This window comes from Colobus angolensis, unplaced genomic scaffold (assembly GCF_000951035.1).
Source record: "Colobus angolensis palliatus isolate OR3802 unplaced genomic scaffold, Cang.pa_1.0 Scaffold172, whole genome shotgun sequence".
Classification (NCBI taxonomy): Eukaryota; Metazoa; Chordata; class Mammalia; order Primates; family Cercopithecidae; genus Colobus; species Colobus angolensis.
Window position 1 is genome coordinate 3797155 of NW_012114844.1, and position 15396 is coordinate 3812550.

General features: G+C 45.0%; 1 protein-coding gene across 2 annotated transcripts in view; it reads left to right on the top strand.

Moving 5' to 3' along the window:
• Positions 1-15108, top strand: part of RASGRF1 (Ras protein-specific guanine nucleotide-releasing factor 1) — a 136694-nt gene extending 121586 nt beyond the window's left edge. The window contains exons 25-27 of one of the 2 annotated variants that reach the window (XM_011938398.1): positions 3624-3741; positions 5097-5165; positions 14882-15108. In XM_011938398.1, the coding sequence (XP_011793788.1) occupies positions 3624-3741; positions 5097-5165; positions 14882-14974 (280 nt within the window). In that variant the 3' untranslated portion in view covers positions 14975-15108. The remainder of the gene's footprint in view (positions 1-3623; positions 3742-5096; positions 5166-14881) is intronic. The other variant, XM_011938399.1, reaches the window with a different exon arrangement.
• The last annotated feature ends 288 nt before the right edge of the window (positions 15109-15396 follow it).

A 15396-nucleotide genomic window follows, 5' to 3' on the forward strand; every position in this document is an offset into this window, starting at 1 on the left:
ATCTCCCTTATTCTATTTAACATCATCAGGAGCATCTTGGTGGAAAGAAACATCCAGTTTGGGGGCTCCAAACAACCACAGGCAAGGTCAGGTGTCACCAGGCATGGGAGTGCCACAACAAGGCCTTGCCCAGAAACCAGAAACAGCTTTCAGGCTAGGGGTGGGACACTTTCCTCTCTGCTCCCTAAAATGCTAGCTGCAGACCTGTGAGGGCTCTGCCAGAAGAGGAAGCCACCCCTGTATTCAGCTCTGCTCAATAGGCGAGAGCTGGACCTCACCCGAGAGAGGCCAAAAGGCCCATATGGAAGGTTCAGGACTGGCCTGTTGTTGGGTATCTTGCCTACAGGAAGCCCCAACATGCTTCCCTGTTCATTCAGAGGTTCGGTGTGGCTCAGTCCCCATGCCATGTGTCCCTGTGGGGCCCTCCAGCAGTCCTCTGTCCCACTCTGGCAACTCCATACATTTGCCCACATGGCTGTGGATTTCGGATGCGGGTGTGTGTGTGTGTTTGATTCAGTGTGCTCTCATCCCCTCTTTCATGGCCCCTCACTACAGAGCAAGCTTGTCCAACCTGTGACCTAAGGGGCACATGTGGCCCAGGATGGTTTTAAATGCAGCCCAACACAAATTGGTAAACTTTCTTAAAACATTAAGAGATTTTTTTGTGATTCTTTTTTTTCCAGCTCATTAGCTATCGTTAGTGTGTTAGTGTATTTTATATGTGGCCCAAGGCAATTCTTCCAGTGTGGCCCAGGGAAGCGAAAAGATTGGACACCCCTGCCATAGAGGTAGTAAATAGGGACAGAGGGACTGGGGCTGGGCATGCTACTTGCAAGTGATTCAATTGCAAATCCACCACCTTCCCATAACTGGACTATGACTCCCCATAAATACCAGGGGAAGTCGATCCTCAGTGATCAGAGGACCTCGGATCCTTTTCACCAGTCTGGGTGTTCAGAAACCCCCAAAAGCCTTGAGAAACACTCTGAGTCCTTTGATCATTTGCAGTCAGCTCGCAGTCACCAGGCCTCCCATTCTCCCTTCCATCCTTAGAGCACTCCACGGCTACCTGGCTACTGCCACATGTGCAGGTGGCAGGGTGAAGGGGGAGAGCACCTCTCAGAACCCAGTAGCCTGCACTGCCACAGCCTTACAACCCCAGAGTTACTTCTCAGATCTTTGGATTATTTCTCCATCAGACTCATAATCCTGGGCTTCAGACTTGGAGAATGATGGAAAGGAAATGAAGAGCTGGCTGGTCACAGTAGCTCACATTTGTAATCTGAGCACTTTGGGAGGCTGAGGCAGGCAGATCACTTCAGCTCAGGAGTTCTAGACCAGCCTGGCAACATGGCAAAACCCTGTCCCTACCAAAAATACAAAAATTAGCTGGGTATGGTGGTGCGTGCATGTAGTCCAGCTACTTAGGAGGCTGAGGCAGGAGGACCATTGGAGCCCAAGAAGTCAAGGCAGCAGTGAGCTGTGATTGTGCCACTGCACTCCGGTCTAGGTAACAGTGAGACCCTGCCAAAAAAAAAAAAAGAAAAAAGAAAGGAAATGAAGACCTGAGCACGTAATAATCATGGACTAGAAGGAATGGAAGGACGCAGAGCAGCCCCTCCAGTGGCTGGATGATCCTTACTCTTTTTTTTATCACAAACCACAGTAAATATATATATTTGAAATTACAAGTCTGTATACAAATGCATAGATACATTACAGGAGCAAAAATTCCACAAAACAATATATACCTTTATTCCATTTGATGAAGTCAGATATTTTCTTTTTCACTTGTTATTTTTATTTGTTTTCAATTAAATAGAGATGGGGTCTCACTATATTGCTCAGGCTGGTCTTGAACTCTTGGACACAAGTGATCCTCCCACCTCAACCTCTCAAATCCCACTCCCTGGGATTACAGGAGTGAGCCACTACACCCGGCCCTTTTTCACTTTTTAAAAATTCTGGTCTACACCCTCTAAATTGATTTCAACACCCATGACAGGGTCAGCCCTACATTTGGAAAAACGCTTTTGCCTGCTGTGTCCCTAACGCCAGGCATCTGCCTGCTACACGACTTTGCTATACTGTGCCAACTGTACTTGTATTTACCTAACAGCCTCTTTAAATTAATTCACTTTTTCCCAAAAATATATAAGAAGGAAATTTTTATATCATGACAAATGGAAAACCAGCATACTTGCTGTAAATACAAGAATGCCATTAAAAAATATATGGTAAAAACAAAATAATGTTATTGAATTCTGACCAAATACTGGTGCTTGCCAACACTCTGATTCTGACACCTGTCGCTATTTGTTTAAAAAGATAAAATGTGAAAGGAGAATGGCAAGTATCAAAAGTGTCAAAGTCACACTATCACCAAATGAGGCACTCTCCCTGAGCAGAAAGGGGAAAAGTAAAAATCCAATGTTTCTTACCACGTGAATTCATGTTATTTAATATTGTGCCTGTAAGTCACCTAAAATCAGCTATCAGACCACCTAAAATTGTCTTAGCTGGCATCATTGCTTTATACATGAGGAGCCTGAGGACCAGAGAGGGAAAGGCCTGGCACGGGGTCACACAGTAGGCAGGTGAGGGACAAGGCCCAGGTTTCTGCTCTTGCTCTATCATCCTCCTGGCCTCCCCTTCCTCCAGGTTAGCAGGGTCACCGGGCGGCCATAAGGAGACAAAGGTGAGATGGACTGGGAATGAGGGTCACTGCACTGTGCTCAATGATGCCACCGCATCTGTGTGCTGAGCTGAGAGGAGGTGGTAGAGCACTGAGGAGGAGGCCCCAGAAGGAGCTAAAAGGAGCCCTGCCAGCACATAACAGCTGCCAGGCTCCATCAACCCTTACCCAGCATCCAGCCAGGGGCACCAGAACATGCTGGGAAGGAGCAGTAACAGGAGCCCCTGCTTTGGACCAAAAATCAGAGAGGCATGGCCCATCACTCCAGGGGCCCCGCTCCCAAAGATGCAGTCCCCCAAGAGTCACCAACTATGGAAACTATCACCCAACCTCCTGCCTCAAAGCTAAGATCACTTTCAGGAAAGTGATCTCAGAGAGCAAGGGTTCCCTGCCCTGGCACCCAAGCCCAGTGCTTAGGTGGGTGGGAGATGCCAGTGGAGACAGAGGTCTCAGGGAGCAGAGACAAGGGAGTCAGGGTACTGGCAGGAGTGGGGTGGCTGGGGCTGCAGAGCCCTCCGGGAGGTGATTCAGGGGGCAGATCTGGATGGGAGAGGCTCAAGGAGAGATAGGAAAGGTGAGTCTAGAGGGGCTGGTGACAGAGCCCAAGGACTGACTGGGACAGAAGGCAGGGAGGTAGGGGAGAACCTTCTGGCTCGGGCAGGAAAGAGACAATTTGAGATGCCCCAGTGGGTATAAGAGGCCCCAGTCAGTACCATGTCACCCTCACCACCCCAGGGGACTGGCCCTGAGACCCAGCTGACAGTCCTAGGCTTGTAGAATAGTCAGTCCTAGAGTATAGCGTGATTCTTGCTGACTGCACGTCCCTTTGCCTCTAGCAAAGCAAAAGGTGCATGTGGGATGTTCTGTTCTTGGTAGACGTTGCCTTTTTTTAAATGAAAAACTTTTGTTAATTCCGTTTGCTTCCAAGTTGTGACCCACCCTGTGTCCCTTACCTGGGGATGTACCTCACCGACCTGGCCTTCATTGAGGAGGGGACGCCCAATTACACGGAAGACGGCCTGGTCAACTTCTCCAAGATGAGGATGGTGCGTTCCCCCAGCCAGGCAGGGGAAGGGGGGTGTCGAAGCCCAGATGACTCGACCTGGGGCCCACCCACACCCTGCCCCCCAAGGCTCAACCCGCCGCATAGGGTGCCCCCATTTGGGAGCCTGGGTCCAGCTTCCCAGTGAGAGCCATCACTATCATTGATGAGCAGTTAGAATCTGGCAAGCCCTGAGCCATGCTTTCACAGGCATTTCCTCCTCTAGTCCTGACAGTCTGAGAGATAGCTGCTCTTATTCTGCACCTTTCAGATGAGCAGACTGAGCCTGGGTGAGGTCAAGTGAGCAGCCCAAGGTCACCCCACAAGTAAAAGGCAGAGCTAGGTCTGGAGCCCAGGTCCAGGTGACTCCAGAGCCCCACACTGTTATTCACATCCATCTGTATTGTTCATATTGATGCTTGATGTCGACTAAGTAAAACCACTTACACAGCACCTCCTAAAAGAATAAGTTTCCAATTTTCCCAGAAAAATCAAGAACCTGGGATAAGGGATGAGGAGACTTCTCCCATCAGAAACAGGATTCTAACCGCCCCCTTCTCCCCTCCCACCTCAACTGGAAAGCCTCTACTTGAACCAGTTTTATATAATGGGCCTCTACATTCGATTTTTGTTGGATGGAAAGGGTTTCTTCAGGCACCATCCTGAAGAGCGAAAGCCCCTTTTCATCATGTCTTGTCCACAGCAGGCACTAAGGAAGTGGCAGATGCCTTTAACTTTTGCTGGAGTCATAGGGTTTTGTTTTAGTGATGTTTGGTAGCTTATGCCACTAATTAAAGGAGATTTTTTTCTTCTCTCAGTCACATAGTGTAATTTACCTACAGAATCTTGACAAGTCTTGGAAGCAGATTTCTGATTTAAGAAAAAAGAAAAAAACATGAGGCCGGGTGTGGTCACTCACACCTATAATCCCAGCACTTTGGGAGCTGAGGTGGGTGGATCACTTGCGGTCAGGAGTTCGAGACCAGCCTGGCCAATATGGTGAAACCCCATCTCTACTAAAAATACAAAAATTAGCTGGGTGTGGTGGCATGCACCTGTAATCCCAGCTACTCAGGAGGGTGAGGCAGGAGGATCGCTTGAACCCAGGAGACAGAGGTTGCACTGAGGCGAGATCATGTCACTGCACTCCAGCCTGGGTGACAGAGTAAGACTCCATCTCAAAAAATAAAACTAAAAACAAACACACATGATGCCTCCGTGGGACCTTCCAGGAGGCAACACGTATGGAATTAAGAGGCTGACTTCAGATTTTGCTGTTGATGCCCCTTCAGTTCTGCAACATGGGGGGTAGAACTAGGAGAGCAAACTGTGTTCTGAAACTCTCCTTCCTTCCCACAGATATCCCATATTATCCGAGAGATTCGCCAGTTTCAACAAACTGCCTACAAAATAGAGCACCAAGCAAAGGTAAGCTGGTGCCTTTTCCTGGTCACTTGCATGCTTTCACAGTGGCTCTGTCTAGGCCACCTTCCACCCTATCCCCTCCATACCCATCCACTTTCCCTTCCAGAATTCTCCTGGGCCCAGCTCAAACACTATCCCTGTAAGGAAGCCTTCCCAAGTCCCTATTTCTTCAAATTGGGTCTGTGTTCATCTTGTGACTCTTGTCTGGTTTTACCTACCATAGGATGGTTTATTTTCATGTCTAATCTCCCCCAGGGCAAGAGAGGCAGAGTTGATAACATCTGTTTCTGAAAGGTACTATGCTCACAAGTTACAAAATCCGCAGATACAGGGAGTGCACAGTGAAATGTTCCCCAGCCACCTAGTTCCCCTTCCAAAGGCAACATTTCCACCCATTTCTTGTGTCTAGGTCCACAGGCAGTCCATAAACACAAGCAGACTTTGCATACTCTTCTCCAGCATACTATATACTGCTCAGTATCATTCTTTTTTCTCCTTCATAATATATCTTGGAGATCATTCTCTATTAAAACAGAAGCATCCTCATTCTTGCTTACAGCTGCAGAGGAATTTATTTATTTAGCCAGTCCTCTGTATTAATGGTCATTTAGGTTGTTTTGATATTTTGCTGCTACAGACAAGGCACAAAGAAATACTTTGTACATCCAGAAACAGGCAGGGAGGGCCATAGGGTATGGATCCCAGCGTCTGTGCTGCTCTGAGGGCCTAGAGAGCCTTAGTGAAGGAGGAGAATCTTGGAAGAGTTTTCCTGGTTGGGGTGGACATGTCTTTCTTGCAGACAGACAAGCTTGTATAAGGCTAAGTACAGTGACCCACCACCACCACCAAATGGCTGGCTGCAGAGAGCAGCATCAGACCTAGGACTTTGTCCTTAGGACCATAGGAAGCCCTGAAAGGAGGTTATATAATTGGACTAGTTTGCATTTTTAAAAGATTGCAAGGCCATGTAAGAGAATGGTTGGTCTGAAAAAAAAAAAAAAAAAAAAAAAAACTCTCAGCTCGCCAAAAAGAAAAAAAAAAAAATTGTTTAATAAAAAAGAATGGTTGTCATTTTAGTCTCATTTTATTATTCAAAGCCTGTGCTGTTAGCCCCATTTTACAGATAAAATAACTGAGATTTGCTAACCCAGACTCTTGGGCTCCCAATACTATGACTTTTCTTTTCTTTTATTATTATTATTATTATTATTGTTTGTTTGTTTGTTTGTTTGTTTTGAGACAGAGTCACACTCTGTTGCCAGGCTGGAGTGCAGTGATACAATCTTGGCTCACTGCAACCTCCACCTCCCGGGTTCAAGCAATTCTTCTGTCTCAGCCTCCCAAGTAGCTGGGATCTGGGACTTTGTCCTTAGGACCACGGGAAGCCCTGAAAGGAGGTTGTATAATTGGACTAGTTTGCATTTTTGAAAGATTGCAAGACCATGTAAGAGAATGACTGGTCTGGCACGCCACTATGCCCCAGTAATTTTTGTGTTTTTAGTAGAGACGGAGTTTCACCGTATTGATCAGGCTGGTCTCAAACTCCTGACCTCAGGTGATTCACTCACCTCAGCCTCCCAAAGTGTTGGGATTACAGGCATGAGCCACCGCACCCAGCCTCCAATCCTCTGACCTTTCTTCTCTGCCCAGAGATATAGCATCTTAACCTCCTACTGTGCAGTTCACAAAAACATCCAATCCAGACACACCCTCAAGCACACCAGAAAATCAAGCTTTTATTGTTTTTCCCTTCTAATGTCCTTTGTGATCAATGTATTGTTTGAGAATGTGTCTATTTTTTGCCATGTTCTGAGAACTCATGATCTGCTTTATAACCGATAGCCATATCGAAGGAGAAAAATCGGTGGAGCAACTACAATTAGTTAAACTGGCCACTTTTGCTTTGCTTTCCATTAATTCTCTCACTCCACAAATATTCACTGAGCAAGTCCTACATGCCAAGCACTCTAGTAGGCTCTTGGCTGTCATGAGCTTGCCTTCTAGAGGAAGATAGACTAAGAGGCAAAAAATATAATATGACAGATGATTATTACAACCATGGAAGAAATGAAGCAGGGAGGAGGAATGGGAAGTTGGGAAAGGAATAGGGGGCCATGCGGTCCTAGAATTTTCTTTTCTTTTCTTTTCTCTCTCTCTCTCTCTCTCTCTCTCTCTCTCTTTCTTTCTTTTTGAGACGGAGGTCTTCCTCTGTCACCCAGGCTGGAGTGCCGTGGCGTGATCCCAGCTAGTTTTTGTACTTTTAGTAGAGACAGGCTTTCACCATGTTGGTCAGGCTGGTCTCGAACTCCTGACCTCGTGATCCACCCGCCTCAGCCTCCCAAAGTGCTGGGATTACATGTGTGACCTAGGATTTTCAGTGTTGGACAAAACAGAAATAAAGGGCATCATGAGCCACAACATCACCTATGTTATGCATCAAAGTGCTTGAATCTAATCAGGAGGAACCAACAGACAATTTCAGAATATGGGACGTTCTGTGAGACAACTGGTCTGTAACTCAGTGGTATGCTAGTAAATGTTGAACTGGTTTTAGGGGTGGGGGATTGAGTCCTGATGTGTAGCATTTGCTGTTGAAGAGAAAAACGATTGGAATGCTTGTTAAAAATGGTAAAATTGGAACACTTGTTTAAAATAGTAGGTTTATTCAAAACTAATGCAATAGAGGCCAAGACTGTTTCTTGGGGGAGAGAGATTGAACTCAGCTGCAAATACAACAGGGACAAGTGGGGATTTGTAGTCAGTGGGTCGAGGAAGGGGGTCAGTGGATGGAAAATTACTAAGAGGAGATATCAAGAGTAGGGGAATTCTTGCTAAACTGGCCTAACGAGGTTTTTATTAAAGTCAGGCCAAGGACTTCAGATATCAGGGTTGGAGAATGAAGAATTTGATCAGATATCAAGGTGGGGGGAATTCTTGCTAAAGGCAAGCCAAATTTGAAGCCTACGTATGAAGAGGTCTCAGAGGAGCCTGGTAGGTGATGCTGGCAGGGCCACTTTCAAACCACCACCTGGACATCACTGAAAGCGGAGTTGGGAACAGAGGCTAACAATTGGCACGTGCAGGCTGGCATGAGCCAGCTCCAACACACTACTGCATATACTCTTCAAAAATATCAATGTCTTTTAGCAATAAAATATTTTCAATTAAAAATATATATATCAGCTGGGTGTAGTGGCTCACACCTATAATCCCAGCACTTCAGGAGTCTAAGGCAGGAGGATCACTTGAGCCTAGGAGTTTGAAGCGAGCCTGGGCAACATAGGGAGATCAGAGATCCTGTCTCTAGCAAAAATCATAATAATAATTAGCTGGGCATGGTGGTGCGTGCCTATAGTCCCATCTACTCAGGAGTCTGAGGTAGGAGGATCACTTGAGCCCCGGAGTTTAAGGCTGTAGTAAGCTATAATTGTACCACTGCACACTAGCCTGGGCAACAGTGTGAGGCTTTGTGTCTAAAAACAAAATACACACACACACACACACACATATATATCAATGTCATGAAAAATAAGATAAAAAAGACTAAAACACACAGGCTGGGCTCATGGTGAGCTTTCAATCCTAGCACTGTGAGAAGCAGAGGCAGGAGGCTACTTGAGTTCAGGAGTTCAAGATCAGCAGCATAGTGAGACCCTGTCTCTATAATGAAAAAAAATTTCTTTTCAAAAAAAAAAACACTAAATCATATGACATCTAAATGCAATGTGTGAATGTTGATTGGATCTGGGATTTAAAAAAAAAAAAAAAGCTGTAAAGATTATTTTAGTCATTAAAACTTGAAGAAATTTGAATATGATCTGTGCATCAGCTAATTTTATTTTATTGATGTTAAATGTCCTAGGTGTAATGATGTTACGGTTATGTAAGAGAATGTCCATGTTCTTAGGAGATGCATGACTGAAGTATTTAGTGGGGGAAGCATTACACTATTTACCTTCAAATGGTTCAGCCCTCAGAAAAAGGATTATACATATATGTTGTATGCATAGTTTTTATATTTTTTAAATAAAAAGTTGGCAGGAAAACAGACAACAGTAAAAGCATTTACCATGGGAAAACAGATATAAATACTGGAAGGAATATGTAAAACAGGACTATCCACTAGAAATATAATGTAAGCTACATATGTAACTTTAAGTATCCTACAGGGCCACATTTTTAAAACTTTATTTATTTATTTATTTATTTATTTTAGTTTTTTGAGACGGGATCTCACCCTGTCACCCAGGCTGGAGTGCTGTGGTGTGATCTTGGCTCACTGTAGCCTCGACCTCTCCTGACTAGCTGGGACTGCAGGCGTTCACCATTACACCCAACTAATTCTTTCATATTTTTTGAAGAAACAGGGTTTTTCCGTGTTGTCCAGGCTGGTCTCCAACTCCTGCCTCAAGTGATCTGCCTGCCTCAGCCTCCCAAAGTGCTGGGATTATAGATATGAGCCACTGCACCTGGCCTGTGTTTTGTTTGTTTGTTTGAGACAGGGTCTCACTCTGTCCCCCAGGCTGGAGTGCAGTGACACAATCATAGCTCACTGCAACCTTGACTTCCCCAGCTTAAGGTATGACCACACCCAGCGAATTTTTTATTTTTTTGTAGACAGGGTCTGCCAATGTTGAACTCCTGGGCTCAAGTGATCCTCTCGTCTTGGCCTCCCAAAGAGCTGGGATTACAGGTGTGAGCCACCATTCCCAGCTTCATTTTTTTAAAAGCAAAAAGAAATAGGTAAAATTAACAATAATATATTTTATTTAATACAATATACCCAAAAAATTGTCAGTTCAGCATGTAATCAATATAAAAATTGACTGAAATATTTTACTTTATTTTATTCATACTAAATTTTCAAAAATCCAGTGTGTATTTTACATGTCACATCTTAATTCAGATGAGCCCTGAATTAAGTGCTCAGTAGCTACATGTGGCTGCTGCACTGGATTTGGGAGCTAAGAACTGAAAATGGCTATCTCTAGAGAGCCAGGCCTGGCGGCTGAGAAGGGGCAACAGAGAATTGCTGGTTTTCATTATGAACTGTTTAATGCTACTTGGCTTTTTTAATTACATAAAATAAGATATAAATCAACTTTAAAATAAAAAGAAATAAAAATACAATTTAAAAACAAATAGTCCCGGGCCTGGCATGGTAGCTCCTAACCGAAATCCCACACTTTGGGAGGCCAAGGCAGGAGAATTGCTTGACACCAGGAGTTTGAGACCAGCCTAGGCAACACAGTAAAGGCTCCCGACTCTACAAAAAAAAAAAAACCTTAGCCAGGCGTGGTGTCTCATGCCTGTAGTCCCAGCCACTCAGGAGGCTAAGGCAGAAAGATCACTTGAGCCCAGGAGGTCGAGGCTACAGTAAGCCGTGATCGTGCCACTGCACTGCAGCCTGGGCAACAGAGTGAGAGCCTGACTCTATTTAAAAAAATAAATAAATAAGTGCTCATGGTCTGGTAGGGAAGCTTTGAGTTTGGGGGCATGGCTCTTAGATGATAAACACACAGTGATTTGAATAACAAGATCAAACATTGAATCCATCAGCTTAAAGCACTAAGGGAATCAGGCCCAAGCCGCCAGGGTTCAGAATGGCTCCTCGGCCAATTAACAGCAGCAGGCCAGAGCCTGCTCAACATCTCCGGGGCTCCTCCCTCTGCCTTATTCAACACCAACCAGCCCCCACTCAGCCCACTCCCACATCCCATGAGCTTCTCTCAGTCGACCAGGGAACACCTGGGTTCAAATCCTGACAAAGCCACTCACCAGCTGTGTTACCTTCTGCCTCAACTGTAACATGAGATTCTTTTATTTTTGAGACAGAGTTTCACTCTGTCACCCAGGCTGGAGTGCGGTGGCACGATCACGGTTCACTGCAACTTCTGCCTCCCGGGTTCAAGTGATTCTCCTGCCTCAGCCTCCCAACTAGCTGTGATTACAGATGCCAGCCACCGTGCCTGACTAATTTTTGTATTTTTAGTAGAGACGGGGTTTCACCACATTGGCCAGGCTGGTCTCAAACTCCTGACCTCAAGTGATCCACCTGCTTTGGCCTCCCAAAGTGCTGGGATTATACAGCCACTACGCCTGGTAACATGAGATTCTTATACCAGCCTGGGATGGGTTGTTATTGATGAATAAATATGACAACCTTTGTGAAAGGACTTTATAAAAAACATTGCTGTCTGATGCAAGAACTCGTGCATACATGAGTAACAGTTGGTTTCTGGTCTCCGTGGATGGGTGAGGGGATTTTGAGGGCCTGGTGAGGGGGTCTAATGTGGCTAAAGAGGGAGGTTGTTGGCAACTGCATGGCTAGAGCCCCTGCTTTGGAGGCAAGAACTTCAGGGAAAGAGCAGAGGTGTTTAAAGGTAGTGAGTCTCCAGTGTCCATGTGCATCAGAATCACGCCCACCAAAAAGAGTGAGTTGTACTGTATGTACCTTTTTTAAAGTGAAACAATATTCAATGCTTGACAGGCCTACTCTGCTGACAGTGTTGGCCATTGATAAACACTGTCTTGAAAGAAATATGAAAAATGCAGTAAGGAACCCATGATCCTCTCCTAGGGATTTACACTTTAAAAACTTAGTTGAGGCAAAAGGCTATATTCTAGAAGATCTTCATCGCAACATTTATTTTATATATAAAATAGCAAAAAAACCTAAAAACAACTGGTCAGGAGTCCTCGACCAGCCTGGCCAACATGGTGACACCCATCTCTACTAAAAATGCCAGGCGTGGTGGTGCACACCTGTAATCCCAGTTACTCGGGAGGCTGAGGTGGGAGAATTGCATGAACCCAAGATGCAGAGGTTGCAGTGAGCCGAGGTCGCGCCACTGCCCTCCAGCTTAGGTGACAGAGCGAGACCTCATCTCAAAAAAAAAAAAAAAAAAAACCTGAAAACATATCCAACATATCCAACATATCTTACATACCCAATAATAGAGAAAGAGGTTAGTAAATATAGTGCAAGATGATGCAGTCTTACAGCCACTAAAAAGTGTAACTTTGGAGATTTTGTTATGGAAACATGGACATTTTTCCTAATAGTAGAAGTGAAAGCATACCAAGTGCTAGCCATTCCGTTGGTACAACTATGGAAAAGTACTTTTGTATTTTAAGAACTAGACGATCACACACAAAAAAAATGAAAACAGTTGTTTTAGAGTGGTGAGATTACGGGCTTCTGTTTTTCTCCAAAAATGTATTTTATATTGTTACATCCTTTCTTCTACAATAAAAAATATTAAGACAAAAGTATCAACATAACTCAGCAGTATTTGAGGGTCTGTGTTTGTGTGTTCATCCAGCCTGGGAACCACAGAGTTGCCATGTGGATCACACAGGGCTCATCCAGAAGGCACCATGGTCACAGTGGGCCCTGGAAAAGTCTCAGAAGTTACCAACAAAATTCCAGGGTTTTCTTCCATCTCCTGCTTTTGTCTCCTTAAACTTTCCCTCAAGCTCTGATGTGCAATACAAATAAATATTACTGGCCAGGGCCAGTGGCTCACGCCTGTAATCCCAGAACTTTGGGAGGCCAAGGCAAACTCCTGAGGTCAGGAGTTCGAGACCAGCCTTGCCAACATGGTGGAATCCTGTCTCTACTAATAATACAAAAATTAGCCAGGCATGGTGACACATGCCTGTAATCCCAGCTACTCGGGAGGCTGAGGCAGAAAAATCGCTTGAACTCTGGAGGCTGAGGTTGCAATGAGCCAACATCACATCGCACCACTGTACTCCAGCCTGGGTGACAAGAGTGAAACTCCCCCTCAATAAATAAATAAATAAATATTACTGCTCTTCAGTCTTCTTTCATTAACAGCTTTGCAATGGTGGTATATGCTGCCAGTCTCCCTCGAAAGTACAATGTCTTAGGAAAATTAGCCTGACTTAGCCAAGTCAGGTCAAGAGTTCGACACCAGCCTGGCCAACATGACAAAACCCTGTCTCTACTAAAATTGATCCTGCACATGCTCACTATGGAGGAAACTAATCAGTTTGCTGATCCCCAGGGGGCTTGGGAGGTAGAGATTCATGCGTTCTAGAAAGGACTGTTCACATGACGCTACTATCTAGACATAAAAGACTATTTCACACAGTCATAAAATCACCATGTCTTTATCAGTGGGTGTAGGTTAAACCAGACTGTGATATCTAAAGTCATCTTCCTAGAAGTGCTGGGTATGAGCTGCTAATCGGACATAGTAATCACTTTATCTGCTATCAGCATAGCAGACAGCTGGTTCCATCCTTTATAGTAGCAGAGTCAATTAGCCAAGACAAAAGCAGCAGACTTTATTTTTCTCAAGCAGCTATCAAAAGATTCCCAAACATATAATAAGAAAATTTGGCTAGGCACAATGGCTCGCACCTGTAATCCCAGCACTTCAGGAGGCCGAGGCAGGTGAATCACTTGAGGTCAGGAACTCAAGACCAGCCTGGCCAACATGGCAAAACCCTGTCTCAACTAAAAATACACAAATTAGCCAGGCATGGTGGTGCATGCCTGGGATCCCAGCTACCCAGGAGACTGAGACAGGAGAATCGCTTGAACCCGGGAGGCAGAGGTTGCCATGAGCCCAGACCGTACCACTGCACTCCAGACTGGGTGACAGAGCAAGATGCTGTCTCAAAAAAAACTTTTTTTCTTTCTGCTCTGGATTTATGTAGGGGGGAGAAATGTGCCTTTAGTTCCAAACAACTGACAAATAAATAAGTCTTGGAAAGACACTTTTTGGAGCAGGGGGCTGCCTGTGAGGTTAGAGCTCAGATCTCTCATTGCACATTTAATGCACAGGCATTCAGCAAAATGCTTCAGAGCAGGAGTGGGGTGGGGAGAGAGGAGAAGACAGGATAACCTAACTCATATGATGCATCTTTCTGATTTTCCACTCTTAAGATTTCTCCCCAGGGTAAGAAAAAGGGAGGCTCTTCTCTCACACAGCCTCCATTTCTACTTGCCTCTCTTGGAGTGAATCTCTCACAGTACCATGTAATCCTAGTGTTTAAATATATTTTATCCCAACATTTTATTATAAAACATTTTCTTTTTATTTTATTTTAAGACAAGGTCTGTACCCAAGCTGAGGTACAGTGGTGTGAACACAGCTCACTGCTGCCTTGACCTCGTGGGCTCAAGTGATCCTGCTGCCTTAGCCTCCCATGTAACTGGAACCACAGATGCACACCATAACACCCAGCTACTTTTTTGATTTTTTGTAGAAACAGGGTCTCACTTTGTTGCCCAAGCTGGTTTCAAACTCCTGAGTTCAAGTGATCCTGCTGCCTCAGCCTCCCAAAGTGCTAGGATTAGAGGCATGAGCCACCATGCCCAGCCTTAGGAAACTTTTCAAACATACGGAAACACTGACAGAATTGTGACAGACAGATCAAACATAAACACTGACAGAATTGTGAACACATACATCTGCCACCTAGTTTCTACAATTGACTTTTTTTTTACTTTTGTACCAACCTTAATATTATGACAATATTAAATAATAATCCTAAGGCAATACTTACATCAACTACTTAAAACTTATGTCAAGATGGAACACTACTGAATGCATTTTTGCCTCATGTGCCAACCTGACTCTCCCCAGGAAGAGACTTGGGCCCTAAGAGATAAAGGGCATCCACAATCAGTACTATGGAGGTCCCACAACCCTCCCATTCCCTTTTCTCTTTTCTTTTCTCAGGTAACGCAATATTTACTGGACCAATCTTTTGTAATGGATGAAGAAAGCCTCTACGAATCTTCTCTCCGAATAGAACCAAAACTCCCCACCTGAAGCTGTGCCCAGCCCAGACCCAGCTGTTCCTGGGGACACGTGCTAGATAATACTGTACATATTCGTTTGGTTTCACTGGATTTTCTTCTTCAGTATGTGCTTCTCCAAGAATACAAATCGTCCTTGTTCTTAGATTCTTGTAGAACCGGAATATGAGTTTCTGCACCATTTCAGACTTTGCCCACCTGTCCCTCCCCTCGTCTCCTGCAGTGCCTGTTTCTTTTAAACAGCTGTACTCTTGGTCCCTCTTCCCTAGACTCCTCACCCTTCTCAGAGGGGAAACAGCACCCTTGCATACAAGAATCTCAGACTCCAGTCCTGCTTCCGTCCCTCCCCAGCCCAGGCTCCTGGGTTGAGGTGGCCACCCAGGCATCCTCCCAGCATGTTCCATGTAGTTGTTATAACTGGGTGGGGGGTGGGGG